The following is an 18,786-nucleotide window of genomic DNA, read 5'->3' as shown; positions in this document are numbered from 1 at the left end:
GAGAGTTTTGCTCTAACACTCATGAGCCAACACATGAGGGGCTTAGTTAATGAGTTAAATCAGGTGTGCTAGATGAAGGAAAACAAAAGCTGCACTTCAGAAGCTAGGCTGCAGTCTAGGTGGGCTGCAGTCATAGACCACTACATCACTGAAGGCTGTCCCAATCAGAAGGATCCTTCAAATACAGTCGAGAAATGCAGACTGCTTTCTGACAGTTTTAGAGAATGCTCAGTCTTCATTCACATCAACAATATTTTCTCAATTCAAATTTCACATTAACTTCTTTTGAACAACGTAACAAAGCAGACTTAATACACCGTCCCAATTTTGCATTATGTAATACAAACAAGGAGAGTTCATAGGACAGTGCCACCAAGGACACACCTTTCTTGGCTGCAGTCTAGCTTTTGGAAAGCAGCTAAATTGTGCAGAGCATGGGGCTACCACAGTGGTAGACATTTGGTCAAATCACCAAAAACAAATACATTTGCATACAGCACTGTGGAAAAGTCTAAGGAAGCCAAGCAATTTGTTTAAAACCATTTATCGGAATGGTTTTAAACAAATAAGGAAAAAGGTAGGAAATAAGTCTACTTTTGCTTGTAAACCCACCATAACATTAACGTAAATGCAAACTAACATCACTGCAGTAAAAAGTAAAAAACACTTCTTGTTTTCAAAAAGAGAAGCTGGCATCTTGTGAGCTTGTTAAAGTTCAGATTTCTTCTCAATCCACCCACCGTCATATGGATTTGTTAAATTCCATTACCAGCACAACTGAGCATTGATTAGTCAAACCAGGTATTGGATGATAACTATACTTGTATATTATTTATGTTTACACTTTCTGCCCACATAATGATCCTTTTAAATATGATTTTTTCAGGTGCCTAAGACTTTTCCACAGTACTCTATACCTGTCTACAACAGTTTAGCTCCGCTCAAAGAAGTTATAACGAAGGTTGCATTTTGAATGAGGTATAAAATGGAGCAAATTATTTTGCATTATGGTCCATCAAACTGCACAGATGCTATAAGTGGGCTAAAAGAGAAATAATAAAAAACAAGAATGGACAAAAATGTATGATATGGGCCCTTTAAACAAACTAACTACTGGTAATTGAATTATGAGGACTCAGCTGCTGTTGTAGGGCCTGTTTTGGCTCAGTAGGGGGAGCTGTTATCAAGGAGGTGTGCAGAACGCAGGCTTGCAGCAAGCGGCAGTGAGTAGGAAGGAAAGACATGCATAGAAGAGGGACAAAGACACTTCTCTTTCTTTTCTCCTTTTCCATCTCAATCCTCTAAATAGAGCATTAAGGGCAGCACTTTGGGACATTTTGTCTCTCTAAAAGCTATTTTTTCATAAACCCACCAAATGAGGCAATTGTTCCTTAATTACTGCCATTATATTAACCTTTATTGATGATTATGGGAATAAAACGCTCCCATGAAAGACTGATCAGATCACTCGGCAGTGGGTCTGTGTAAGCGCCCGTTTAATTCTATTCTCTGGCTCTGCGTCTTCATGCAGAGTCTGATCAATGCATGTTGGGGTAAATAATGGTAGTGGAGGGGCGGGGCAGTGTGTTGGGGGAGGGGGGTATCCCCCTCTCTCTGAGTGGCATCAGGAGCTCTGGTGTGGATCTGCCGTGCTATGAAGTGGTGCATAGTGGGGTGGGGAGGGGGGTACACGCATGCAGAAGATGGGGGAGAGAGGTGCGTGAAGGTGGGGGGGTTTTACTCACCAGCCAGCTGCTGGACCCCTGGTTGGTCATGTGTGCTTAACAACTGTGTCTGGATTGTCTCCACCACTCGCTTAAAGCGCCGGCTTGGACCTGCAACCACATCAGGTTTAAATTTCTTAAACTGCAGGCTTTTTATTCAATTATTTATATTTACACTAAATGTTATACAGATTACTAAACCAACCGGACAATTAAGATTAATTACCCAGTTGTTAATCTTAAGGTGTACAATCCAGAAACTATCAATTATGTAGTTATGAGAGCGTAGAATTGTAGAGTGGACCCATATGCAGGTCCTCACAGTTAACACAGTGAAGTGAAGAAATGTGATGTCAGCTGGGCCTGCCATGCTCAACCTCATAGCACAGAGAACAGCAGCAGCTGCAAGACAGTAAAGCATCCTGATCTTTCACTACTGTCTACCTGAAACAGGAACCTGACTACACAGTCCATAAGGTTAGATCACAACCGCTGCCTGTAGAGTCTCTCAAAGCCATATTTGATATAATGGCTAAAATGAGAAACAATAATAATCGATTAGCTTGTAAAATAATGTGTTTCTATGAGAACAGTCTGACTAATGGTGCTTCCTTTGTTTTTCCTCTGCTTATAATTGCTTGTGAGAGTGCGACAGAAACTTGATGTAATTTGCAGCGGTGATAATTAGAGTGTGGAGCTTATATTAGCACACTGCCTGTTAGATCACACCGTGGTGGAGAGTAAAAAGCCTTTTACAGAGTACCTAGCACATCCCTCTCCCTCGTTCTCTTTCTGTAGATCTATCTCTCCTTCACTGTCACAGTGGATCTCTCTCTCTTGCTCTCTTTCTGTAGGTATATATCTCCTTCACTATCTCCATGGGTCTCTCTCTCTCGCTTCCCCTTCCTCACTTTCTCCCTCTCTCTCTTTCTCTCTGCAGGTCTCTTTTCCTCTCTCTATCATTCTCTTGCACTCTCTTTCTGTGTAGGTCTCTTCCTCTTGCTCTAATCTCTGTAGGTCTTTCTCTCCCTATAATTGCAGGTCACTCACTCACTCAAATTCAGTCACTCACTCACTCAACTTCTGTCATTCACTCACTTTCTCAGTCACTCACTCAAATTCTGTCACTCACTCACTCACTTTCTCACTCACTCACTCAATTTCAGTCACTCAAATTCTGTCACTCACTCAATTTCAGTCCCTCATTCAATTTCAGTCACTCACTCACTCAAATTCTGTCACTCACTCAAATTCCATCACTCACTCACTCAATTTCAGTCACACACTCAATTTGTCACTCACTCACTCAATTTCTATCACTCACTCACTCACTCAATTTCTCAGTCACTCACTCAATTTCTCACTCAGTCAATTTCAGTCACTCACTCACTCAAATTCTGTCACTCACTCAATTTCAGTCCCTCACTCAAATTCTGTCACTCACTCAATTTCAGTCCCTCACTCAATTTCAGTCACTCACTCACTCATTCTGTCACTCACTCAATTTCAGTCACTCACTCACTCACTCAAATTCTGTCACTCACTCAATTTCAGTCACTCACTCACTCACACAAATTCTGTCACTCACTCACTCAATTTCAGTCACTCACTCACTCAAATTCTGTCACTCACTCAATTTCAGTCACTCACTCAATTTCTCAGTCACTCACTCAAATTCTGTCACTCAATTTCTGTCACTCAGTCACTCACTCAATTTCTCTCTCACTTACTCAATTTCTTAGTCACTCAATCGCTGAATTTCTATCAATCACTCGCTCAATTTCTGTCACTCACTCAGTCAATTTCTGTCACTCAGTCAATTTCTGTCGCTCACTCAGTCACTCAATTTCCGTCATTCACTCAGTCAGTCAGTCAGTCAGTCACTCACTCACTCAGCCAGTCACTCAGCCACTCACTCAGTGTGTCAGTGTCCTATTTCTCTGTAGATCTCTGTAGATGTCTCTCTCTCTCTTTCTCTCTCTCTCTTTCTCTCTCTCTTTCTCTCTCTCTCTTTCTCTCTCTCTCTCTCTCTCTCTCTGGGAGGGGAAAAAGGGGGAGCGCTTCCAGTAGGGCTTCCTGTAGAGACGTCATGTCTAACACAGCATGCTATGAATGATCTGCACTTTAAAGAAAGTGCTACCTTCTCTTTTTCAGTTTAAAAAGGTGCGGGCACCCTGGGACAGGGCGTTTAGTAAAGGCACTCCTACGGAGGGTGAAAAAGGTGTTCAGCTTCTCAGAGAGCGACGCACCCTGCTATTCACAGGCATAGCATTGGTGATTGAATAAGGTTAGTGATGGCTCAGGGTAGTGATGTTTGTGGAAGTTGCTATGGTTACCTGAGAGCAGGGTGAAGGTGACGGAGTAGATGCCATTCTCCTTGGTGGCTGTGCTGCTCTCTGTGTAGGTGATGTCCACCTGGAACTTCACAGGCTTCTGGAAGACAGTGGGGCCCGCTGTGGACTTATACTCCGCCCGAAAACTCGTCTGAGAAATCACACTGTGACTGAGACTTGGAATCTAAGAGAAGAGAAGAGAAGAGAAGAGAAGAGAAGAGAAGAGAAGAGAAGAGAAGAGAAGAGAAGAGAAGAGAAGAGAAGAGAAGAGAAGAGAAGAGAAGAGAAGAGAAGAGACCTTTAAAAATACAAATACCTCATAGATTACACGTACATCAGCCTAAACCGAAAGACATTGCATCAACCTGAAAAGTTAGGCTTTCTATTGACAAACTTTCCACACACTAGACAATGAAGAAAGCCTGCAGTAGGCCATGAAAAGTGTCTTTCACAAGCGCAGGCAGACTGCCGCTACGCAGACATTTGCTGCCACCTCCGCACTAAGAGCCTTTCACTGCAACAGCATCTATATGCTAATGATCACTGCTCTTGGTTCATTTTCTATTGACCTCCAATGAATGCCTCGCTTGGGGGGAAAAATTGAAAGCGCCATGGCCTAGCATTTTACTGAATTGTGACATAAATCACAAGTATGTTGGCAAAACGTTGAAACACTGAGTCTATCAACATGTTTGCTGTGATGGACCAGGCCCTCGATCTGATAGCACTAGCCAGGAAAATACAGCAGTGCGCTCAGATATTCAGAAGAGTGATTCAAATAGCAGGGACAGAATGAGAGCAGAAACATGGCGAAGGGTTTGCATACCGACAGAAAGGCTTGCACTATGTCGGCTTTAATGGAGCTCAGAGGCTTGTCCTTAATCACCACGAAGATCTGCTCCTCTTTCTCCAGGTTGATAAAGTTACCAAACCATGACTTTTTGGCAAGTCTGAAAGCAGAAGACAAATGATGTTATAATGTACTATGCAAACACAGGCTTACATTTGACAGGTGGTTTTATAGAGCTTTTTAAAGGATCCACAGCTGATCTTAATGTCTTGTACTTAATAAATGTAATAAAACATACTACAAGCCAATATAACACCATTTAGAATATAACATTCAGTAATTTCATCTAAGTGCACATCAATCAAGTGTGACGGTTTAAACTTCATCAGTCGTATTAATGGATGACAGAATATAATAACATAATAGATATGAAAACTGATTTGCTGGACTGGAACATGGCAGTTTGTGTTATTAATCATCAGACCCAGCTTTGCACTTTATCATAAATTCAAAAACACTTTCAAAGCAGATGCATTGAAAACACATTAGTTAGGTTTCTATCCATGTATGTTAATGTGCAGCAGGTAGTTCACTAATGAAGAAATTACAGCATACCTTTATCTTATCAAAGCAACAACACATGGATAATAGACAGTAATCGAATAAAAGATGCCTGCAACTGAGTAATGGATGTGTGCCAGTGTGTTCAGCCTCCACAAACTTATGATGTAAAATGAAACCTTACAAGTAAACAAAACAGGCGAGTATCTGCTCAGCGTTAAAGATTGGTCTGTGAACTTGACATTTTTCACAAGTCCTTTTACGAACATGATCTTCAGAGCTTTATTCGCTTGCACTAAGCTTGTATTATATAAAATATAAAACTATATAAAAGCAGGAGCCGAAAAGCTTTTAGAGTCTGGGAATCCGACTTGGTCTCTCAACCCTAACTAGGCTGAGCTCTGCTTAGAATCTGAAACCAGACTAGACCAAGGCTTCTTAAAGCTACTCGGTCAGTGCTGAAAGCTGGCAGACAAAACAGTCAAAGTATTCCACCACTCTATATAACCTAATAGACACTACTTCTTTTTAACCTCCTTAATTGATCTATGACCAAAATAAATATTTTTTTTTTTTTTACATTTCAGGTATTTGCTCGAATATAATGGCAGCTGCCCTTCACATTCTGTGAAAATTTCATGATAATTGGACAGTAGAAATGCTCCAAATTTGCTTGGAATAAAATTTCTCTAAATTGACTTACATTGAAAGTAAAGAGTGTTTTTGCCCTCTCCTGTAAAGTTAATTTTGGAGATACTTGTTTTTCTTTGGACAGCAAAAATATACAAATATGCAATATGCAATCTGCAAATTAAAAAAAAAAAACAAACATAAAATACAAAATGTGCCATTACTTTCGCACATTTTATTTAGTTTGATTTTTTCCAACAATTCAGAAAACAAACAGTAGTTTATACTTTCCTGAGTTTTATCCGTCACTGTAGGACACAAAGCAAAGTACTGTAGTGCACTGGTTACATAATTTGTGACTGGATGAATGTATCTTTGCTCTGCACAGTCATAATCAAATCAGAATCCAGCACATAATCAAAAGCATACAGTGTTGTATAAAAGTTTTAAGCACCAAAGCACACTGTTTAAAACCATGTGTTTTGGCAATAAGTGGGTTTTTACTTGTTTTTACTTGTGAGCTAGTCTGAAGAGCAAAGTTTGGTTCCAGATTTCTGGACATCCCGAGCGATCACGTGGCTTCAATGAATTTCATCACCAGCACACATGATTTAATATAATGAAGTACTGATTAGCCAAACCAGATACTGGATAATAACTACAACTAATAATGGTCTGGGACGAAGAGAGAAGGCCCAAACATGATTAAACGAACACCCTGACTTACATAAAGCCACCGCAGTTTTTAATTCTAAGTTTCTCAGGTGCCTAAAACTTTTGCACAGTACTGTATGTTCCTATGTTAAGGGGGTATAGAGTAGACTAGTCTCATCAGAGGTGACTACAATTAAAAAAAGCATTTATCACATCAGATGTGTGAATGTAAAGAAGAAGAGTTGGTGTTGGAACTGTGTCACAAATTCTTTACAGATTTAACTGAGCATTAGCTGCTGATAGAACTATACCAGTTAAATAAGCTACAATCTAACACTTTCTTTACTGACCTTACAGTCTGAATAACTTACAGTAGTTTGAATGTGTAAGAAAAGGCATTAGGCTAGTCCTTCTTAAACACAGTCAATAGCATGCAGAAGAAAGCATTTCAGAGACAGAGGCAGAGAGCAGAGGAGGCAGAGGAGATACAGTTCTATCCAGCTGGGACAGTGAAAGCCTGATGCATTACAGGAGACAAGAAAGGAAAGAAAAGAGTGTAGTCCTGCCGGAGACTGCACTGCTCAGCGTGAGAGAAAACTTTTTGACTGTTGCCTTGTGTGCAGCGTGTGTGGTAAGGAGAGTCATGGTGGGAGGCGGACACGATCGAGCTTCCAATAAAGAGAGAGACAGAGAGCAGAGAGAGCAGAGAAAGCAGAGAGAGAGAGCAGAAAACTAAAAGGCTTGGCGGTGCCAGACATTGCTCGCAATGATATTTAAGCACGTTTATGAGAGGTGTGAAGCTGTGAGAATCAGGTTTAAGTGCACAGAGGCTTTTTTCATCAGAGAATGATTACTGCTCAAGATGAGCAATTCCTCTTTTACAAAATCCATGTCTGGAGACTGAGTGCTTTTTTATGCTGGTTTTTGCACCATATTTTCACTGTATCCATGAAGAGTGGACTGCAACACGTCTCTTATCCCTGATTCTTCAATTCACAGTAATATATACAGAGCTGTGCCAAAGTCAGAGGCCACCCTTCATTTATTTCTAGGCAAACAGGCATGAAGTACAAGTTACTCATTTTTCAGCATGACGATGAAAGCTGAAAAGGTATTAATATAAAAGAAAATAATACAAAAGCCTCCAACACAAGTACAATATCATGTCTTTTTCTGTATTTTAGTGTGACCACTAGTGTGCCTTTATTCCATTCTGTTCTGCAGATTTACCTTCAGTTTTTTAAAGAAATCTGCAGGGATATTTTTCCATACCTCCAAAGTTCAGTCTTAGATGTTTGCTGCATTTTCTGCTTCTCACGACTGAAGTAATTCCAAACACATTCACGTTCACTTTGGGGTGGTCAGTCCACTGTTCTGAGAACACCAGCAGTTTTTGTGTTTGCTATTTTTTTTTCTTTTTTATCTACTTGATTTTCTCTTCTTTTCAGCTTCTTTATCTGATGGTTACAGTTTTAGCGGTCTTGCATTGTGGTTATCAACATTGTTTATTAGTTATCAGTTATCATCTGTTATATGTAATGTCCTCAGAAATTTCTCAAACAAGTACATTGTACTTAATGGCTGTTTTGACTGGAAATTAAATAAACAAAGGGTGGTCTCTGATTTTTGCGCAGCACAGTACTGTTGATGCGTATGCATGGGTGTATCTAAGGTCATGTTCACAATGAAATTTTGCTACCTGTGAAAAAACTTTGGCTTCAATGAGAACAATGCATTGATGGACAGCAGATTCCAACACACAGCAATGTGTGAACGTTCTCTGCTTACCAGGGTTTTGATGGAACACCGACGTCGACCAAGATGAAAGTTTAACTAATTGCTGATGAAATGCTAAAAATGATCTTGCCAAAATAAGAGAGCTTTGGATATTATAGGTAAGTGAAACTGATATATGGAACGTGCTGCACTGGCTTAAAAGCAGGGATGGGGGTGAGGATTGAGCTTTTGCTCTTTTGCCCTCTGATTATACAACTGCCCTCTTGGTTGATGTGTATAACTATGTTTTACATGTCCATTCTTCAGGATCTATTTCAGAGAGGCGAGGCTCAGTCTCAACCATGGAACTCAACTCATAGGTTGGCTCGAGCTTCACAAGCTCCATCACTCTTAAACTTACTAAACTAAGTGTTAGGGATTACATCAAGCTTTGGGATGCTCTTAAATAGAGTTTACACTCCAAGGCCTATAGCTATTACATATCACAGCTGGTATCATTAGTCTAGTAGATAGTGTTCAGAATGGGGTTCAAATTTCAGTAGTGTTTTTGGCTGCCTTGGGAAAACTTAACACTACGTCTGGTTTCCTCTGAATCTTGATAAAGAGTGTCAACTTTTTCAATTAAATTAAGTTTAATTAACATTTATGTTGCCCTTTTTTACCCCTTGCACCCCTGCCCTCCTAAACATAAACATTCCCAATTCTAACTACAACAAGATTGCATTCATTTCTTAGCACACCAACCAAACCAGCATCCCGTAGGATTTTTTTAATAAACAGAAATCAAAATGTCTCAGTATACACAGCGTGTGTGAATGAATACTTGTGTTGCTAAAGTTGTAAGGACCCAAAGTCCTCACAATGGTAGGACAACATGAGATAAAATTTGTACAAGTGATGACTTTGTGATCACCTTGCTGTTTTCACCACAAATTCAAACTTTCTTTGAAAAACTAAAAAAGCAGAAACATTGCCTTTTAGATACTGAGATTAAAGTTAGTGTTAGATTTTGGTGTAGGTATATTATTACTTTGCTACAGCAATACAAAAATCAATGTAAGTCAATGGAAATCAGTCCTCACAAGTAATGAAAAAAACATGTATGTGCACTTCTGTGTGTGTAATCAGTCACAGATACTCACTCTGGGGAAGACTCTGGTGTGAGGCTGGACATCTCCTCTTGGGTCGGAACTGTTCAAAATGAGGCAATAACATCACAGTCTGAGCAGTTGTGCTCTTATATAATCAGGATCATCATACTAATTTTTTTTACAAAACTCTTTAATTTTCTTGCTCGTAGGCTCCAGCTATGTGAAATGAAATGGTCTAGCACAACAGACCCTTCAAGGAATAGTTTGGTGACAAATCAAATTTACACAATTGTCCCCTTACGCCAAATGTACATCAGTCAAGACATGCTTTGTTCCTGCTTGTTTAGTTGAGCTATGTAGCTAATGTAGCTAATAAGTAATGGAAGCGTATTCTACCAGTTAGCAACTCCATTTACTCATTTACATGTACTCAAGCATAATTTTGACAGATTTAATTTTCAAATGATAATACTATGATTTCTACTGACACAGTAATATGCAAAAGTTTTAGGCACTTAAAAGAAATCTATTTAAAATGTATTTATTTGGTCAGTACACGTTTATTTGCTCAGAAAAACACTAACACAATTTTAATACAGTAAGCAGTGATTTTATGTCTGTCAGTGCATTTGTGTAACTGGTTGTGCCACCCTTGGCAGCAACAACTGCAATCAAACACTTGTGATAACTTGTGATGAGTCTTTTACATTGCTGTGGAGGAATTTCGGCCTACTCTTCTTTGCAGAATTGTTTTAATTCAGCTACATTGGTGGGTTTTCGAGCATGAACTACCTGTTTATGGTTTTTGAGACTCGGTCACTCCAAAACCTTCATTTTGGTTCTTTTGAGCCATTCAGAGATGGACTTGTGTTTTTCGATTCATTGTCCTGCTGCGTAACCCAACTGCGCTTGAGCTTTAAGTCACAAATTGATGAGCCGACATTCTCCTTTAGGATTTTCCGACAGAGAGTAGAATTCATGGTTCCATCAATTATGACAAGTCGTCCAGGTCCTGCAGAAGCAAAGCAGCCCCAGACCATCACACTACCACCACCATGTTTGACTTGGTATAATGTTCTTATGGTGGAATGCTGTGTTAGCTTTATGCCATATGTAATGGGGCCCATGTCTTCCAAAAAGTCCCACCTTTGACTCATCAGTCCACAGAATATTATCCCAAAGGTCTTGGGAGTCATGTTGATGTTTTTTTTGCGAGACAAGCCTTTGTGTTCTTTTTGGTCAGCAGTGGTTTGCACCTTGCAAGCATGCCATATTTGCCCAGTGTCTTTCTTATTGTGGAATCATGTACATTGACCTTAACTGAGACAGTTGAGACCTGCCGTTCTTTAGATGTTCATTTAGGTCCTTTTGTGACCTGTTGGATGAGTTGTCGATGCGCTCTTGGTAAAATTTTGGTAGGCCGGCCACTCCTGGGAAGGTTTACCACTGTTCCAAGTTTGCTTATTTGTGGTTAATGGCTCTCAGTGTGGTTCGATGGAGTCCCACAGCCTTAGCAATGGCTTTGTAACCCTTTCCAGACTAGTAGATTTCAATGACCCTGTTTCGCATCTGTATTTGAATCTCATTGTGTGCTGCTTTTTGAGACCTTCTAGCCTGCTTCACATTGCCAGACATGTTCAATTGTGAGTTTTAGATTCAACAGATCTGACAGTAATCATGCCTGGGTGTGGCTACTGAGGATGAACCCAATAGTCAGGGAGCAATTACTTTTTCACATAGGGCCAGGTAGGGCTGAACAGCATTTTTCCTCCAATAAATAAAATCATCATTTAAAAACAGCATTTTGTATTTAGTTGGGTTATCTCTGTCTAATATTAAAAGTAGTTTGATGATCTGAAACATTCAAGTATAATAAATATGCAAAAAAGAAGAAAATGGGAAAGGGGGGAAAATACTTTTTTTCACAGCACTGTAGATGCTGAATGGAATGGGAAGTTTTTGTCCTTCTACTCAAACTGTTTGTTGGAATACCTTTTATTTTTACTTGAGTACGGGTTTAGAGTACTTTACTCACCTCTGGAATGTCGTACAGTATCAGAAACCACATACGTTTGAGACTGCTTAAGAACTTAAGATAGAATTTGAGGCAAGAGATGATTAAGCAATGGAGTTTGCACACTTCCATTACTAGCTACAGTAGCCTCATGGCCTAAAATACTTAATATAAATAAGGTTGATCTTGTATTGAACTAATTGTCATTGAGCTCGATGCTAGACTTGGCATACCTTGCAGTTTCCTGCGGTGGAAGCGCGGCGAGCCCAAGAAGCTGTTTTTGATGGAGTTGAGGCGTGTCCTCCAGGGCATGCCCCCGATGGAGGGGCTGGGAGGGGGCGTTGGGGTCGGGGTGCCTGCTGGGCTCTCCTTGGGCGTGTGGACGGGCGTCCCTTTGGGGGTGGGGAGAGGACTGCCCCTGGGGGAGGGGTGGGGGGTCACCTGTATGGTGGGGATAGATTTGGTGCTGTGATCAGAGCCGGGTACAGGATGGAAGTGGTGTAGGCGGATGGGGGCAAGAGGCATGACAGGTGAGAAGGGCACTGAGAGTTGAGTTGGCGCAGTGGTAGTGGGAGTCGCACGGCGCACCAGGGGGCTCCCGGGGATAGTGGGCGGCTGCGGCTGGGATGGGGTGGAGGGCTCTGAACGTGCCGCCGAAATGGGCTGGGGCTCAGTTTCTGGTAACGGGTTAGATCTAGTGGCGTGTAGGGGCTTATCAGAGACTTTAGGTTTGGCTGGAAGGGTCTGAGTCTTTGGGCACGTACCCAGGAGCGACTCGGACGCTGAATTTGGCGATAGGGAGTTGGGTGTTGGTGTGTGAGCCTCAGTTTGGTTTGCGTGGGGCTGCTCAGGGGAATCAGTGGGACTAGTGTTGGGCGATAAGGAAAATTCAGACGTCTGGGGGGGTACACAGAACTTTCGGGCGGGCTATATGGGCGGGAGGAGAAGGCATTGACCAGAGCACAGCAGCACATATACATGCACAAAGGAACGGCAGGAGGAGAAGATTTAACGGCCACAAAGCAACACAAGAACAAGGTCAAGGTGTGGACACAAGGTCAAGGTGCAGACATCGGCGCAACCACAAGCAGATCAGAAAACATAAAGCCACAGTGATGCAGATAGAAAAGAAAGAAAACAAAACATGCAGTTAGCCAAGACAGGTAGAGACAGGAGCATCAGCAGAACATCAACATTCATGGAGCAAAGTGAAAGAACAGAAACGATTAGGCTTAAAGGCATTCAAAACGAAGCAGCAGATGGCGAAAAGAAGGTCAAAAGTGCTGGTCATTATCATGAAGGTAAAAAGCTGTGGACAGGCCATGGGTCAAGCAAGAGTGAAGCAGAGTACACAGTGAGTCTCGTGCTGAAACGTGTGTGTCCTTCCACTGAGAACAATGTCACATTTGCATCCTCATCGGAGCCCTTCAGAAGTTATGTAATCCCTAGAGTCTGGTGTCTGGCTCTGGAACTGAAAATACTCTAATGGTGAACTGCCATGGTGTAAAAGCGATTCGGTTCAGGAGTTCACTCAAGCGAGCAAAACAATGAACTTTTGACACCAACATTTCTCTATTTTTAACTTGACAAGAACAAAATGCGTAAACCAGCTCATCTGAGTAACGAGGAGCCTCTTAGTCATCTCTGCTGTTAGAAAGGAGAGAAAAGTTAGGATGTACTGAAATACTGCATATGCAGTTTCCCCACACAGAGACTTTGCTGTCACCTTCGTCTGTATCCGAAGACACAAGGAGTAGAGCATTTAAAGTGGATTTCCAAAATCAATTTCTCTTTCAAATCAGCCTTGGTTTCTGTGTCACGCAGAGCTTTCAGCCAAGGCTGCTGTAATCTGCGAGTGTTCTGAAACGAGTCAGCCAGAAAAGTTTAGCCACGAGCTCCTGGGCTAATCAGAGTGGAAGCTGGATTTTACACGGCCTTCCCTGAGCTGGATTTCCACTGGGTTCAGGACAGAACAGAGGGGGTCTTAAAGGAGCATATCTCTATGGAATGAGAACAGTGCTGCACACATATATACCCACACTCTGAGTCTGTTTTCTCAGTCTTTGTGCTTTATGCCTTATGACTGTGATAATGCTTAAATGGTCCTCAACAACTGTAATCACATTTCAGACAGAAACACAATACTACAGTGTTGAACAGGGACTTTATCCAAATGACTGCTTTCTGTTTAACAACCTCCATTTTTTTCAAGTCAGTGGTATAAACGTCTACTAACACACTATTTGGTTGTAATTAGATCTACATGTGGAGGTGAGGTAATGCAGTTAGTAGCAAAGTATCTCTGTGATTTTAGCCCTGGCCAAATCTGCCAGGTCATTAACTTTCTTAGTCTGCACATTTACATGTCTGTAAAGGTTATGTCAGTTTTTACCTACTATTAAATAAACTGTAGAAATCAGTCCCCTGCATTACATCATCACTGTCCAAAGAAAAAACAAGTATCTACAAAACAGTAACTTTACAGGAGAAGGCAAAAACATTCTTAACTTTTAATGCAAATTAATGTAAAGAGATTTTATTTCAGGGAGTTTAGGAGCATTTCTCTAGGTCCTCCAAAAGATCAAAAGATGTTGAAAAATAAAAATCTCTCTTTTTTTTTAAGTGACAATATGTTGAAAAATATTTTAACACATTGTGTGAGAAATTAATGTTGTTTCTTCTTAAAGGGTCTGGCAACTCAACTGCAAATATTTACATTTTAATCTCAAATGACCCCAGAGATGTGGCTAGAGAAGCTGGCAAATGCTTATACTGACTGAATGATCTATTGTCTAAATTGAACTAGCAAATAAATTATGTAGAAAGACCTCCATTTTACTTGAATAATCTGCCCAGCAGCTCCGATATCCAGCAGAGACAGAAGAGAGGAACAGGCTGCTCTTGAAAGTCCAGCTTCACTTGTGTGGAGTCGTGAAACTGATTGCTCTTAGACACTGCAGACAGACACTATCTGTTTTTTTTTTATTTGGTGGTCAATAGTACATTGATGGAGGAGCCTATAACTAAAAGCATACAGATAAACAGATTAACAAAGTAAGTGGGCAGCCCCTTTAAGTATGGAGGCACTCGACAAGCACTTACTTTTATTGTCTGTGGCCAAAATTAAACCGATAAGTATTGACCTAAAGTGTACAGTACTGAAGACTACAGCACAAGGTATGTGGACACATGCCTGCTTTTGTTTTTGTTGTGACAACAATGCAGTAAATCAGGAAAGACATTTCCATATCTCTTATTTATATAGATGTCTCTGATCCTGTGTGATTCAGTCATAATCACATTACATGCACCTTGTGGTAACATTACAACATTGTCCTATCAAAACCTTTGGGGGTTATTTATTTTTTGCCATCTGAAAACAGCACATGCCCTTTAGAACGTGTGAACATTTCAGGATGAATGGACCAATAAAAGAGGTCCAGAAATACCTGGAATAAAATCTACTCTGCTATAATGTTCTGTAGATAAAAGGTTTTGTTGTGACAAAGTACTTAAGATTCTGTTTTCAGCTTCTAACTGGTTGTGAACTACATACAGCAGCCATGTACAGCAGTGTGCAAAAGACAGGGACCACCCTTCACTTATTTAATTATCAGTCAAAATGACCACTAAGTTCAAGTTATTCTTTCTCAGCATCAGGAAAAAGAGTGTCTACTCTTTGCCTTTATTACAGCTTCCATTCTTTTTCAGCAGACTTGCTTTCAGTTTTTTCAAAGAATAGGGATATTTTTCCATACCTCCAAAGTTCAGTCTTAGAGGTTGGTTGCATTTCCTGCTTCTCACAACTGATGTAATCCTGAAAGCATTCAGTGATGTTGAGATCTGGACTCTGGGGTGGTCAGTTCATTGTTCTGAGAACACCAGCAGTCTCTTTGTTTAATTTCTAAATGTTCTTTTTTGTCTATTTTCTTTTCTCAGTAAGACAGTGTACAGTAGACAGCTACACATCCTTTCAGACTCACAGTATTGAGTTGTCTTCTTACAGTGGAAGGATGGACAGGAACACCTGCGGATTGTCTCAAATCGGAAGTAAGAGTGGAGCTTGATTTTCTCCTCTCTCTTAAATATGAAAGCTGAAAGTGCTGTTTATCTGAAGGTGACAGTTTTGGTGGTCTACCATGTCTTGCATGGTTGTTAGGAGTTCCATTTTCTTTGTACTTTTTTTTATTTTTGGAACTCCAGCTTTAGGAATTCCATTTTTTTCACATATTTTCCTTTGACTTTCTCCTTTCTTACAAGTGGATTATCTTATATTTAATCTCCTCAGAAATATCTCCTGAACCTAAAGACTGGAAATGACTTAATGACTGGAAACTTTATAAATGAAGGGAGGTCTGTGATGTTTGCACTGTACAGTATCAGTACTGGATGAATCCTGAGTGTGCGTGTGAGCGGATTATGAAAAGGGTGTTGGCATTGGGTGCTGGCAACAGAAGCGAGGAATAAAAAGAACAGTAACAGAATGACAGAGATAAATAGGGGAACTCACCCGTGGACTACTGAGCGGGCTGGTGGAGAGACCCGATGAAGCTCCGCTGATTGAGCGTGATCTGCAGACACACACACAGCAACATGCAGAACATAAGCCACAGTCATGTCAGAGACACACACAGGAGCAGGTTACAAACAGAGCGGAGGTCTGCTGCAAGGCCTCTAGGCACAAAATGACTGGGAGGAGATTTTAGAAAAATCCAGGCTGGCAGTGATGAAACAAATCCAACACACACGCACCACACTGACACTAAACAAAGGATAATCTATGTCACTGTTATCGATGACAAATCTCCTCAAGATGCTCTCCTCTGGCTGGGAGGCAGAGGCGCAGACTGATAAACTTAACAAAGCAGTGTCTTCCTTTGTCTTTACAGGATTATCACTCATCTTGAGCTGAGGCCTGTTGTTCTTCTCTGCCAACAGATGTCCGCACAGACACCAGCGCACGTTTCAATCACCTCCGAGCAGGAGCAAATGAATTATCAGTCACCAATCTGTCTTCATCAGGCGAGATGGCTGTCCGTGCAGACGGAGCCCAGCTGTTCCACTTCTTTCATGTCACTTTTTCCTCTCTCTCCATCTCTCTCTCTTCCCTCTATCCCTCTGTTATTCTGCCTGTCACACATCCTCTCCCAGTCTCTCCCTCCATCCATGCCTTCATCACCCTTACCAACTCATCTCCCCCTCTGTAGCTCAGGAGCGACTGATTACTCAATTCAATTCTACATTGCTTTTTACAGACGTCGTGATAAAACAGCTTTACAGGAGTGCTGAGCGCAAGAGAGACAGAGACAGACAGAGAGAGAGAAAGACAGAGAGATAGAGACTGAAATGAGGTAGAGAGAGTCGGTCACTTTGAGACAAGCTGGTGTCAGTGCTTTCTTAAAGCTGTGTCTATCTGTCTCTTATCATTCAACCTTCTGAGACTGTGACTGAAGAAAGAAGAAAGAGACTGAGAAAGAGAGAATGGGGGACAGAAACAGAGAGAGAGAGAAACAGAGAGATCAAGAAAAAGAGAGATACGAGAGAGAAATGCACAAGAGGGGGGAGAGAGAGAAAGACAGCGAGAAAGAGAGGGACAGAGCAAGAGAGACAAAAAAGGGAGAGAAGCAGAGAAAGAGAGACAAAGAGAGAGGCAAAAAGTGAGAAAGCGAGAGGTACAAAGAGAGAGAAACTGAAAGAGAGAGAGCCTGAAAGAAAAGAGAGAGACTGAAAAAGAGATATATGAGAGGGAGAGCAATGGGAGAGAGCAAGCGGGACAGAAAGAGAGAGAGGCACAAAGACAAAGGAGGGGGGCAGAGAGAGAAGAGGGAAAGCAATGGGAGAGAGAGCAAGAGACAGACAGAAAGAGCAAGACACAATGAAAGAATGACTGAAAAGGAGATGTGAGAGAGAGAAAGGGTAAAAGACAGGAAGAAATAGATGGAAGCAGAAAGAGACAGAGAGAAAGAGAGAAGGAAGAGAGATAGAAGAGAGAGAGGGGCAGGGAGACAATGACAGAGAGAGGGAGGGAGGTGACAGAGAGAGAGGACAGAAAGATAGAAATAGAGAGAGAAAGAAAAAGAGAGACAGAGAAAGGAATAGAGAAAGGCAGAGAGACAATGAGAGAGAGACCAGGAAGGAAAATAAGATGCTGAAACTGTAAGAAAGAGGCCAGTTCTAAACTCCTGTACTGTTTGCTCTGAGTGTGTGAGTGAGCGGGAGGACAGTCGGCTGACCAACGCAAAAACAGCTCACGTGTCTCATAACCTGCAGTGATCAGTAGGAGTTAGAGAAATGTGTGCACTGATTATTCATACAACCAGAACACACAGCTTACAGTGATGCCACAGACCAGAAACACTACAGCACACAAACACACCACACACAATCGCTCCAAACACCCATCAATCACAACCTGACACACAGTCTTTAAAGATGAAGACAGACAGAGATGAAATTGAACTTGCAGTGTGAGATTTTTGGACAAGAGCCAATTTAATTAAAATATTTAATTTAATTAACAGAATTTCATATCTGTTACATGTTCCAATTGCTAAGTTAAACCCAGCTTTATTTATTTATTTATTTATTTATTTGTTTTTTGAAAGCTCAATTTATGTGGTTTTGTGAACAATTTTAATTAGCTTACAAATGTTTTGGCATGCTATGATACAAATCATCACAAATTAAATTCTTGCCATGATTTTCTGATGTTTATTGGCACAGGTATGTACTTAACCTCAGGCCTAATTGTAGTTTATAACTTGAATATTGTAACTCTAGCTTTGGTGTAACTGCAGATTATCACATGAATAATGCTATTTTATATTTGACCTAATCACACCTTATAATCTGAATATTGCTTATTTAACTTTTGTCTAATTGCAGCTCATAATCCTAATACTGCTCTATTACATTTAGACATTTTTACATTTATAATCGGAATATCGACACAGTTTATATTGTGAATATTGCTACAGTTTATAATCTGAATACTGCTACTCTACCTTTGGCATAATATTGCTGCTTTATATTTGGCCTACTGCAGTTTATAATCTGCATATAGCTCTTTTACTTTTGATATAATTTCAGTTCAATTTGAACATTGCTGCTGTACATTTATGTTTAACTGTAGTTTAGAATTTAAATACTGCTACTCTAGCTTTATTGCAATTTATTATCTGAATATTGCTACTCTATATTTGGCATAATCACAATTTATTATCGATATATTGTTATAGTTTATAATCTGAAT

General features: G+C 40.7%; 1 protein-coding gene across 2 annotated transcripts in view; it reads right to left on the bottom strand.

Moving 5' to 3' along the window:
• Window positions 1–18,786, bottom strand: part of brsk2a (BR serine/threonine kinase 2a) — a 241,652-nt gene that overhangs the window by 6,339 nt on the left and 216,527 nt on the right. For both annotated transcript variants that reach the window (XM_036575781.1, XM_036575780.1), the window contains 6 exons: window positions 16,045–16,105; window positions 11,768–11,975; window positions 9,572–9,620; window positions 4,884–5,007; window positions 4,061–4,241; window positions 1,746–1,835 (listed from right to left, as the gene is read on the bottom strand). In XM_036575781.1, the coding sequence (XP_036431674.1) occupies window positions 1,746–1,835; window positions 4,061–4,241; window positions 4,884–5,007; window positions 9,572–9,620; window positions 11,768–11,975; window positions 16,045–16,105 (713 nt within the window). The remainder of the gene's footprint in view (window positions 1–1,745; window positions 1,836–4,060; window positions 4,242–4,883; window positions 5,008–9,571; window positions 9,621–11,767; window positions 11,976–16,044; window positions 16,106–18,786) is intronic.

Source organism: Colossoma macropomum, unplaced genomic scaffold, assembly GCF_904425465.1.
Source record: "Colossoma macropomum unplaced genomic scaffold, Colossoma_macropomum, whole genome shotgun sequence".
In the NCBI taxonomy this organism is placed as follows: Eukaryota; Metazoa; Chordata; class Actinopteri; order Characiformes; family Serrasalmidae; genus Colossoma; species Colossoma macropomum.
This window is presented reverse-complemented; position numbering and strand designations above follow the sequence as displayed.